At 42.8% G+C, this 12,514-nt stretch overlaps 1 protein-coding gene across 6 annotated transcripts in view; it reads right to left on the bottom strand.

Annotated features, from left to right (window-relative positions):
- Positions 1–12,514, bottom strand: part of SLC4A1 (solute carrier family 4 member 1 (Diego blood group)) — a 71,592-nt gene that overhangs the window by 38,162 nt on the left and 20,916 nt on the right. For 5 of the 6 annotated variants that reach the window (XR_014028603.1, XM_081344997.1, XM_081344998.1 and 2 more), the window contains 7 exons: positions 12,271–12,350; positions 11,569–11,746; positions 10,236–10,371; positions 7,150–7,288; positions 5,319–5,400; positions 1,500–1,684; positions 125–332 (listed from right to left, as the gene is read on the bottom strand). Coding sequence is in view for 5 of the 6 variants with exons in the window: in XM_081344997.1 (XP_081201123.1) it covers positions 125–332; positions 1,500–1,684; positions 5,319–5,400; positions 7,150–7,288; positions 10,236–10,371; positions 11,569–11,746; positions 12,271–12,350 (1,008 nt within the window). In the remaining variant the exon portion in view is untranslated. The remainder of the gene's footprint in view (positions 1–124; positions 333–1,499; positions 1,685–5,318; positions 5,401–7,149; positions 7,289–10,235; positions 10,372–11,568; positions 11,747–12,270; positions 12,351–12,514) is intronic. The other variant, XM_081344999.1, reaches the window with a different exon arrangement.

Genomic DNA, 12,514 nt, shown 5'->3' on the forward strand with positions numbered 1-12,514 from the left:
TTTGACATGTCTGGGCTAGAGAATCCTGTGAGTTGAAAAACCACAGGTCTTAAAGTTGCTGAGATTGAGAAACACTAGGCTAAATTATCCTCCTACACTGAACCATAGCCATGTCTAACCATACCTAGGTCTTTTAGTGGCTCTTCCAGTTTCTTCTCCACTGGGAGGTACCTCTTCCTTAGGAAATCCTTCTGCACTGGCAGCAACATTTTGAGAAGTCTTTCACTTTGGATCTCAGAGGGTGGGAGGACAATGCAACAATCTAGGAACTCATCCAGACTCTTTATCAAGTCCTGTCTTCCTTCTGCCAAATAGGAGTCATTGCGAAATACCTACTCCGAGAAAGAAAATAAGACAGTGCTCAGGGAGGCACTGGGCAGGAATGGGGTGGGCTCATTTTCACAGTGGGTTCCTCCACTCTTTGTGAAGCAGTGCTCTCTACTGGGGATTTAGATAAGGCGGGGGGGGGGCAGGCCCAACTTCCCATAAACAGTTAATTTTAACTCTATATATTTCAGTGAAGAGTTGAATTAGATTTGCCTGAAATATGCCTCTCTAGCAGATTAAAATGAATCAGTGAATGTAGGCCATTCTAGACATTAAAACCAATGGAAATTAAATGTCCACAAGTCTTTACTAAGACAAACTTCTAAAATAAAATGATTTTGCTATTAAAACTACATGCCCTGAAATGTCTTTGTTGGAAGGTGCCCATTTTTGTGCCTATACCGTCAAATATTTGGAAATGCTTTGCCAAGAGTTTTCAGTGATAGGGAACTTCTGTCGGCCTAATGGCTACAGTACCTTCTAGAATAGATCTTGCATGGCATGGTAGAGAAAGTGAGAAACAAGAGGCCAAGGCCAAAGACACACTTCCCAGATACTTTTATCCATGGAAGTTGCCATCTCAGGAAACAATTAGCCACTTAAAAGGACATGGTATTTCTTTTCCAGGACCAGTAACCGTGTGAGATTCTGATATTCTGAACAGACTGCAGAGAAAGAAGAAATAATCTTGTCTATGCAATTAATGATGCCCCTATCTTTTAATAAGCCTTACTGCTCCACCTGCTGGTTGGAGAAACCTCGCCAGGCCTCTCATTTTCTATGCCTAACACGGTATAAAATTCTAGTCATTATAACGATCCCTCAAATAACTCAGCCTCTTTCTGGGCATTCATGTTGATGGAACAGTAGGGAGGCCTTTGGGGTCTTTATTCTTTACTGCCATACCAGTTTTTATAACTTTGGTTCTGGTGCCGCTTGATTTCTTTTTTCTTCTTGTCAGGAAGCCATTTCCTCAACATCAGAATTACACTGGGCATGTACAGAACTGCTCCACCATCTCAGAAGCTGTCAGAGGAAACTTTCAGCCTAGCTCTCAGCTTACTCACATGGTTTTTTTCACTGTTGAATACTCACCTAGTAATCTTTTCTGAAAGAAGGATATACCATTATTTCCTCAGGCCCCTTGAATGAATAAAGGCAAGCCAACTTACCCTCTCAGACATCATAGTTGAGATGGCTCTCCCGATTTCGTGGTAGCTAATGTGGGGGGAATCAGGGCCCAGAACCACAAAAAGGAACCTGACAGGGACAGGAACCTCCAGGACAGAGTCCAGCTCCACAGCCTCCTTCAAGCGTACAAAGGCCAGAGTAGGTCGGTCCAGGAAGGTGGCACAGCCTGAAGGGAGGATGGATGGGCATGGGACATAGTTTAGGGGCTTTGGCACAAAGCAAAACAGCAAGAGAAAAAATGTGGGCAAAAATGAAAAGAATCCAAGCAGAGGCAAAAGGAGGGAAGAGAAGGGAACAAGGGGAGAGAAGGGGAGACAGCAAAGTGAGCAAAGTTTGCAATCGGGGTTTGATAAGCTGGATAGAGAAGCAAAGCATAGTTCCTGCCAAGGACAAATATGGCTTCTTCCTGACCCAAATGCACAAGAAAGCAAGAATCAGCTAGCAGATTCCCATTCCCCAGGTGCTTTGGAGAAAAGCTTGACTCCCTCTTTTTTGTGGCAGCCCCTGAGATATTGGAACACTGCTATCACGTCACCCCTCACCCTTCTCTTCGTTAAACTACACATACCCAATTCCAGCAACCGTTCCCTATATGTTTTACCCTCCAGTCCCCCAATCATCTTTGTTGCTCTTCTCTGTACCCTTTCTAGAGTCTCGACATCTTTTTTACATCGTAGTGACCAAAACTGGATGCAGTATTCCAGGTGTGGCCTTACCAAGGCATTCTAAAGTGGTATTAGTACTTCACATGATCTTGATTCTATCCCTCTGTTAATGCAGCCTAGCACTGTGTTGGCTTTTTTGGCAGCTGCAGCACACTGCTGGCTCATATTAATGTGATTGTCTACTAGGACTCTGAGATCCATCTCACAGTTACTACTATTGAGCAAGGTACCACCTATGCTATACCTGTGCATTTGATTTTTCCTGCCTAAATGTAGAACCTTACTTTTTTCACCATTGAATTTCATTTTGTTAGATAGCACCCAGTGTTCAAGTCTGTCCAGTTCCTCCTGTATTTTAAGCCTATCTTCTGGAGTATTGGCTATTCCTGCCAGCTTGGTGTCGTCTGCAAATTTGATGAGTTCCCCATCTATCCCCTCATCCAAATCGTTGTTGAAGATGTTGAAGAGCATTGGGCCCAGAACAGAGCCCTGGGGCTCCCCACTACACATTTCCTTCCATGTAGATGCAGTTCCATTGAGGACCACATGCTGAGTACGGCCTGTCAGCCAGCTACGAATCCATCTGGTGGTGATGCTATCTAACCCACATTTTTCTATCTTATCAAGTAGTAGGTTGTGATCTACTTTATCAAATGCCTTACTGAAGTCCAAGTAAATTATATCTACAACATTCCTCTGGTCCACTAATTTTGTCACTTGGTTGAAGAATGCAATAAGATTTGTCTGGCGTGATCTGTTTTTGACAAAGTCATGTTGACTTTTAGTGATGACTTTGTTTGCATCAAGGTGTTCGCTGATTTGTTGTTTGAATATCTTTTCCAGAATCTTCCCAGTACTGAGGTCAGGCTCATAGGCCTGTAGTTTCCTGGATGTATTTTTTCCCCTTTTTTGAAGATGGGAACTACATCAGCTCTCTTCCAGTCTTCTGGTAGTTCTCAGTGCTCCAGGATCTTTGAAAAATATAGCTCAGTGGTTCTGAGATCACGTCTCCCAGTTCTTTGAGAACTTTGGGGTGTAATCCATCTGGTCCTGGTGATTTGAACTCATCTAGGCTGGACAGGTGCTCACTTACATTTTTCTTGCCTATCTTAACTTGCGTTTCTATTCTGTTTTTTATGGCATTGGTTTTGGTAGGTTGGACTGTTTTTTCCCTTTGTGTAAAAACAGATGCAAAAAATGAGTTAAATAGTTCTGCTTTCTCCCTGTTGCTTGTCATCTTCTTGCCACTTTCCCCCACTAATGGACCAATCATTTCCTTAACTTTTTTCTTCTTTTTTATATGTTGAAAGAAGCTTTTTTGTTATTTTTGACTTTGGTCGCAAGCCTTAGTTCATTTTGAGCCTTAGCTTCCCTCACTTCATCTTTGCAAGCACGGGCTGTTTGCTGATATTCTGCCTTAGTTATGTGCCCCTCTTTCCACTTCTTATACTTGTCCTTTTTATCTTTTAGTTCATCAGAGAGTTCTTTATGCAGCCATGCTGGTTTCTTTTGAGAGCTGTTATTTTTCTTCTTTGTTGGTATTGTGCTAGACTGGGCCTTTATTATCTCACTTTTCAAAATTTCCCATGCTTCTTGAGTTGCTTTCCCCTTTAGGATTCTCATCCATGGAATTCTTCCCAAGGTCTCTCTAAGTTTATTGAAATTAGCTGTTTTAAAGTCCAAGACTCTAGTTTGGCTGTGTTTTATTGCTTGTGCTTCCAGAATGTTGAATTCCAATATTGCATGATCACTTCCCCCCCAAGGTTCCTGTGGCTTTGACACTTTCTATCATTTCATCTGTTAGTGAGAATTAAATCCAATATGGCTAATCCCCTAGTTCCCTTCTCTACTTTTTGGGAGAGAAAGTTGTCTGCTAGGTTTGTCAGGAATCTGTTTGATCTTCCACTTGGTGCAGAGTTTGTCTCCCAGTTGATATCAGGGTAATTAAAGTCCCCCATTACTATTGTGATGTGCTTCTTACATACCTTAGTTAGTTCATCTATTTCCTCTGCTTGGTTGGGCGGCCTATAGTATACACCTATGACAATGTCATTTTTTCCCCTTTTATATTGACCCAAATGCATTCAAGTTTACAGTTTTCATCATTGTTGTGCTCTATTTCTGTAGAGATAAAGTGATTTCTTATATATAGAGCAACTCCACCTCCTCTTTTGTTTAGTCTGTTTCTGTTAAATAATTTAAATCCCTCTAGCTGTGTGTTCCATTTGTGGGTTTTGTCCCACCATGTTTCTGTAATGGCAACAATATCATATCCGCCCTCAATTACCTGAATTTCTAGTTCACCCTGCTTATTGTTCATACTCTGTGCATTGGTGTATAGACATTTGAGTCCTTTATGACTGACCCTGTGTTTACTTGCTACATAACTTGTGTGGTGTCTGACTTCCCCTATTTTCTTAGATTGCCGGGGACAGTGATGTTCTGTATCAATTAACTCACTGTCCCCGTTGTTTAGTTTAAATATTCCTCCAGAAAAGCTGTGAATTTATTGCCAAGTAACTCAGTCCCTTTCTTGGATGGATGCAGTAATTAGTGTACTTTTACTGGCCAAATTTACCCTGTCAGATTTTCTGCTCATGCCATCACCCATATTCTATCTTACCAACGTATGACTTTCAATCCTATGAAATTTTTCCAGGAATTTGTAATAGCTTATCTTGTTGTCAACAAAACAGACCCTTTTAACATCAGATAATATAACAATAAATATTCCCTTTGACAGACATTAATAATGCTCATAAAAGTAGTGGCTTTTCTCGTGTAATAGTTATGCTTATAACATTTTTCAGCATGGTTTTATTTTCTACAACTCCACCCCATATCTTATCTATGTACCCATTTCTTGGCATACATATGAACATTGTAGCCAAACAATGCTGGAAATTTTTGAATGATTCTCTGGTGTATTGTAGCACCTGTGCATCAGTTTCAAAGTCTAGCATATATTCTGAAGTCATTGCAGCAATTCTTCAAGATCTTATCTGAAATCTTATCTGGAGAAGCCAAGAAATGAAACATGACATTCAACACAGCTGTTCTCACAGTACTCTAGAGGTCCACTACACATTTTCTATAACAGGATCCCTTTTACAGTTGAACATAGAAGATACTTACCAACCAATCCCAGAGTGGCTTCTGCATCAGAAGGAATCTTATCTAACAGCTGCTTCTTAAACTCACTATGACTTGACTCTCCCTGCAAAAAGAAAACACCTTGGAGATTGCACTCTGAATTTAAGAAAATTAGACATTTTCTTATAAATAACTCTTAAGATAGTACAGCTTTAGCTGCTCCTCAAAGAAAGCCTATTTCAATATGGATTCAGTCTTGAACTGAGTCAGCCTTGAGTGTTCTCACTGATGACTTTTACCATCCACGCCCTTGTCACTTCTTGCCTGGATTACTGCAACGGTCTCTACATGGGGCTGCCCTTGAAGTGCACCGGAGGCTTCAGCTGGTGCAAAATGCGGCCTTGTGGGTGCTTATGGGAGTTTCTCGATACTCCCATGTTACACCACTCCTGCGTGAGCTGCACTGGCTTCCGGTTGTCCTCCAGGTGCGATTCAAGGTGCTGGTAATCACTTTTAAAGCCCTACATGGCTTAGGCCCGGGGTACTTGCGAGACCACCTGCTGCCATTATCAACCTTCCATCGCCCGGTTCACTCCCACAGAGTCGGCCTCCTCAGGGTGCCGTCAGCTAAGCAATGCCGGCTGGCGACCCCCAGGGGGAGAGCCTTCTCTGTGGGCGCACCGACCCTCTGGAATGAACTGCCCCCAGAGCTGAGGATGGCCCCTGACCTTCGGTCCTTCCGCCGTGACCTGAAGACATGAATGCTCCAACAATCAGGCCTGGACTGACTGTAGTTTTAAATGTGGGTTTATTGGGTCTATTGTTATGTATTTACTTCATTGTTTAATTCTTTTTTAAATTTTGTATTTTATATTTTTAACTTTTTATTGTTGTGAGCTGCCCTGAGTCCTTAGGGAGAAGGGTGGCATATAAATTTAATAATAAATTCAAATAAATAAATTCAAAAGAAAAACAACATACCTAGCTCTCCTTGATTTCTTGGCAGCTTTTGGTATTCTTGATAATGGTACCCTTCTAAATTAGTTCTCTGGGTTGGGAATCCAGAGCACAATAGCTCAGGAGCTCCATTTTTACTGAAGGGCTATACTCAAAAATGCCTTTTTGTCATTATACTTTGTCCCCATAGTGATTAAGTAGTGAGGCTCTTCAAGGTTCCATTCTGCCCTCATGTATTCTAGTAATGGGTGGATATTACAATGTGCTGTATGTAGAACTTCCTGCATTTGCAATTCTACAAAATATTATAAATGGGCTGTTGAAGGGAGCCACTGATTTTGAATTACAGGTTTCATGCTGGATTGCTGCATTGGTTGATGGTATGTTAGCAAATCAAATTATGAAGCTCTGTTGAGCATTGTAAAACTTAGTACAACTTAGGACCCAGTATCAGATGCATTGACTTGACTGCCATGTAGCTGCCTTATGATCAGATATTTAAGATTAAGATAGTCTACTTGAATTATGTAGACATTCACTATGTGATACCCCAAGAGAAACAGATTCTCAATACAGGCTATGATGATGGATTTTCTTCTTGGTCTTATTTTAAAGAATAATGTGTAGAACACATACTTCATCTGAAGTGAGGAATGCAAAAGATGACAATCTTTGTTCAAATTCTTGAGCAGTCATACCAAATCTGGCCAATCGATTGATTTAATACTTCTACCAGTCATAATGCTTTGCTTTATAATGTTGCTTTGCTTACTTGGTTCTCTTTTAAGTCTGAGGACAACTGAAGTCTGAATACAATTCTACATTTAGATGGGGAAAATTGTAGTTTAAATCCCAATACTTGTAGCACTGTAGTCACAAAATGTTATCCCTTTTATTTACTGCAAAGTTAACTTACCTGCTCTGAGTCATTAAAAAAGGTCTTCATCTCTATTTGGTGATGTTCTTGAAGCAGTGGTTGGGTTGAGTCTTTGGCATCTGTCTGTTGTACCCGCGCAGGCAAGAGAGTGTTTAATGAAGCTGATTCATTAGGGTGACTGAACAAAGAATAAATAAAAAAAATGAGATGCAATGAAGAGGAAAAAAAATAAGAATGCAACAGTAAAAAATTAATGCCTAGGACTAGGTCTTCAGGATGTTTTTTTCTTCTTTTTTGTGTTGGAAAGATTTTCTCAACATCATCTGAGGTCCTTTGTTATGCTGCTTCTTCTGTCTTTGAAAATTGTTTATGACTATCTAATCTATAGGAAGGCTTATGGCTTTGGGGAATGAGACGCAATCATTGAGAAACAACAATTTTCTGTTTTTTCTGTTTTGTAAGGGGGGAACCATGTATTATATCTATCAGTATTCAACTAGGGGGAAAACATATATATGTATGTTTTCTTATGCACATTTTTAAAAAAATCCTTTGTCTAGTTTTTTTGTCTTTGTAATTGTTTTCTTCTTTTTGAAGTTTGTATTTTAACTTTCTGAATAAAACAAAAACTTATTACATAAGGTGAGAGGGTGGCATATTAGGTTAATAAACAAACAAAAATAAACAAATAAATAAATAAAATTGTCCTTCTGGCAGAAGGCAACAACTCATTTTTAAAATCCTATTTCTCTGGCAGAAAGGATTTCCCAATTTTTCATCTTTACTTACTCTCTGCATTTTCTGGTTACAACTGGAAACCAATGCAGCTTGTGGAGCAGAGGTGTTACATGGGAGTATCGGGAAACCCCCATCACAACTTGCGCGGCTGCATTCTGCGCAAGGTGGAGCCTCTGAGTGGTATTCAAGGGCAGCCCCATGTAGAGACCGTTGCAGTAGTCTATCCAAGAGGTCACGAGCGCATGAGTGACTGTGCGTAAGGCGTCCCGGTCCAAATAGGGCCGCAAGTGGCGTACCAGGCGAACCTGGGCAAAAGCCCCCCTGGTCACAGCTCCTATATGATCTTCAAAATTGAGCTGTGAATCAAGGAGGACGCCCAAGTTGCGAGCCCTATCTATGGGGGGGTAACACCTCACCCCCTATAGATAAAGATGGAATAGAATGGACAACCCAAGATGCCGGTACGCACAGCCACTCGGTCTTGTCGGGATTTAGACGAAGCCTGTTCCTCCCCATCCAGACCCTCACCGCCTCCAGGCAATGGGACATCATGGAGAGTGCATCACTGAGTTGATCTGGGGTGGAAATAAAAAGCTGGGTATCATCAGCGTACTGATGATACCCCACCCCCAAACCACGAATGATCTTGCCCAGCGTCTTCATATAGATGTTGAACAGGAGAGGCGAGAGGACCGACCCCTGAGGGACTCCACAAACAAGAGGCCTCGAGGCCGACCTCTGTCCCCGTCAACACCGACTGCGAATGACCCAGAAGGTAGAAGGAGAACCACTGTAAAACAGTGCCACCCACTCCCAACCCCCTGAGGCGCCGCAGTAAGATACCATGGTCGATGGTATCAAAAGCCACTGAGAGGTCTAATAGGACTAGGACAGAGGAGCAACCCCTGTCCTGAGCCCGCCAGAGATCATTCATCAGTGTGACCAATGCCATCTCTGTGCTGTACCCGGGCCTAAAGCCCGATTGGTAGGGGTCCAGATAATCCGCTTCCTCCAGGAACAGAGGAAGCTGATGAGCCACCACACTCTCAACAACCTTCGCTAAAAAGCGAAGGTTGGAGACCGGACGATAGTTATTTAAAATAGCCGGGTCCAGGGCAGGCTTCTTGAGGAGGGGCCTCACCACCGCCTCCTTCAAGGCGGTGGGGAAGCTGCCCTCTCTCAAAGAAGCAGTTATTACTGCCTGGAGCCAGCCTCGTGTCCCCTCCCGCGCTGCATAAACCAGCCAGGAGGGGCACGGGTCCAGTAAACAAGTGGTGGAACACAGCCTCCCCATGATCTTGTCCACTTCTTCTGGAGTCACAGGATCGAATTCTTCCCAAATAATATTCCCAAGACCGCTCGATTCCCCGTCGTCAGACTCTGCCCAGTCGGAGTCCAATCCGGCCCGAATCTGAGCAATTTTATCCACCAGATATTGACTAAATTCCTCGGCACGACCCTGCAGGGGCTCCTCCCTCACCTCCTGGTTCAGGAGGGAGCGAGTCACCCCAAACAGGGCGGCCGGGCGATTATCAGCGGACGCGATGAGGGCAGCGAAGTAGCTGGACTTCGCTGCCTCCATCACTGCGAGATAAGACCTCATGAAGGTTCTTAGTCGCAATCGATCAGACTCAGACCGGCTGGACCTCCAACAGCTCTCTAGGCTCTGTCTCCAACGCTTCATCTCCCGGAGCTCCATGGAGAACCATGGTGCCCACCGGGATCTGCGCCGGGTCAGGAGCCGCATGGGAACAACACGGTTGAGTGCCTGTGCGGCCGCCCTTTCCCAGGCTTCCACTAAGGCATCGACCGGGCTGTGAGCAAAGATGGCAGGCATAGATCCAAGCACCGCCTGGAACCGTTGAGGGTCCATTAGGCGCCTGGGACGGAACCACCTGGTCGGTTCCGTAACCCCGCGACAGGGAGGGGCGAAGCGGAAGGCCAGCCGCAGGAGGTGATGATGATCATCATCATGATACCCTTCTTTGCATTGTTCCAAAGAAATGGAAACACTGGGCTTATACAGGCTAGTAGACACAAGACAATTCCTTGCATTTTCCTGAATGCCATATCCATAGGTTAAGTATGACAGGCTTCTGCTGTCCTCCTCACTGCTCCTGATCTTGCAGATGGATGGGAGACCAGGACCTTTACTGGATTTACCCAGATCTTGGAATGAAATCCAAATACTGTGTATTGGCAGCTACTGCAGGGGAGCAGGTCTTATCTTATGTTTTTCTCAATGCCCTTATCTGTCACTAGCTTAATTTATAGAGTATGCCTGATCCAGAAAGAACTAGACATGAATTGGGGCCCATTTTTCTTGGCTGTCTCATTCATTCTTTGGGTGGAGAAGTGTCATCTTTCATATTTGCCCTTGCCAATACCTGTGCTGAAGTAGAAGAGTTCTTAAAAGCACCTCTTGGTCATCAGGCTTGAGTTTTCCTTCATAGATCATTTGGGAAAGCAACTGATTGGCAATCCCAGCTAGACTTCGTTCTTGCAAATCTAGAAGAACAGTTCCTAGAAATGCAGAAATAGGGGGATCATCCCAAAGAAACATTTTTGATCATTGGAAGAGATATTTGCTTATGATTCCAAAAGAGACATTTATTATCTTTATGAAGTATATCAAAAAGAAAATTGGGAACGTTTCCCTAAAATAATTGCCACAGCTACTTCTGTTGTTAAAGAGACTCCAGAATCATTGAAGCTAGAAAATTTGAAAGATGGAAAGAGATAGAGAAGATGAATAGACAGAGGTAGATATAAATGTAGATTTGCATTTGGATACAATAGATATAGATACAGATATAAATATATTGTATCGATTTACTCCCCTCTACATTCCCTATTCTTAATGTCAGTTTTTTTTCTTTTGGAAACCTTGGGTCTTCCAAATTACTCTAAGAATATTTGTTAGGGCAAGAGAACAAGTCCATCAATACATATATGAAAGGTGGGGTCTTTGGTGCTCTCTGAGCTTAGTGGTTTTCTTGTACATTTCATTACCAACTAGGTAACATAATCAATGCTACTTGATGCACTGATGATGTTACCTGGGTTAGTTATGAAATATCTGCAAGAAAACCTCTAAGCTTAGAGAATATCAAGGACCCCACAGTTCAACTCTGAGCTACAAATATTTTATTTTATTGCTAAAATATGAACATCAATCCTGTACCTAATGTACAGGGATTTGGACAATGGAAAGGGTGAGTGCAAACACCCTTCTTTTTCTTTTGTAGCACATTATTTAGAAAGGCTGAGCGCCAAAGAATTGAAGCCTTTGAACTCTGGTGCTGGAGAAGACTCCTGCGAGTCCCTTGGACTGCAAGGCGATCAAACCGGTCAGTCCTAGAGGAGATCAACCCTAACTGCTCTTTAGAAGGCCAGATCCTGAAGCTAAAACTCAAATACTTTGGCCACCTAATGAGAAGGAAGGACTCACTGGAGAAGAGCCTAATGCTGGGAAAGATTGAGGGCAATAGAAGAAGGGGACGACAGAGAATGAGGTGGCTGGATGGAGTCACTGAAGCAGTAGGCGTGAGCTTAAATGGACTCCAGAAGATGGTAGAGGACAGGAAGGCCTGGAGGAACGTTGTCCATAGGGTCGTGATGGGTCGGACACGACTTCGCAACTAACAACAACACAACAAATTTAGAACCAACCAAAGTTCTTAAGGAAAACTGTACAATCCTTGCAATCCTTTACCTCACCTTTGCTAAATGCCTTGCGCACCTCCAGAAGGTTTTGAAAAGTCAGGTATGAAAGATGAGGTCTCCCCCAATGCCCCATCTCCTCAAAGTCCTCTTCCAGTTTGATCCAGTGTGAAGCTTCCATCCAACGAAACTCATTGTTCTTGTCCATGACCAGCTCATGAAGTTCCACATATGACTGAAGAGAATAACAAAAACATGTCATAATGATTGCCATTTTACCCTTCCTTCAGTGCTCTGTAACAGTGACATAACTTGCAGAAATTCAACAGACAATATTTCTAATGGTTGGGATATACTGGAGAGAGATATACAACAATTTTACCTATTGCATGTCTCCCCCATTGATGAGGACATTAAGGACATAAGGAACAGTGGTGACAAAAAAAAAATCCCCTTTTTAGGGAAAAAAAAAGTAGATAGCAACCTTCCTCTGCACCAGATTGCTGCAGATGTGTGGATCTTTCTGATAATTGTGAGTTCTAGAAATTGTAGTTTCCACATCTGAGGGCAAGAGAGGTGGAAGGCTGCTGTATAAATTCACTGCCACCTCAGCCTGCCAAGTACTTACTTGCATGAAGGCTGTTCCTACCTCACTAAAACCTGTCCAGGGGTTTCTAACTGCTGGATCCTTGATATCTTAGAAACTGCTTACAAATTACCACAACCAAACTCAAATCTCTCCAAGCCCTAGGAACGTACATTATGGGAAGCTTTGTGGGAGATGAGTGGCTTCACAGGCTCCGTACCTCTTGGCTCCTCCTCAGGTGAGGAGGAGCTACCTGTCAATAAGAAAATAAGTTTACTTATTCACTGTTTTTAATCTCCACTCTTCCCATTTCCCATTTTCTCCAATGTGCTCCAAATGGCATGCAGAAAATCATTCCTTTCTATGCCCTTGACAATTCTGTGAGGTAAATCAGATGAGAGATATGACATTGCCACA

This window comes from Vipera berus (genome assembly GCF_964194415.1).
Source record: "Vipera berus genome assembly, chromosome: Z".
NCBI lineage: Eukaryota > Metazoa > Chordata > Lepidosauria > Squamata > Viperidae > Vipera > Vipera berus.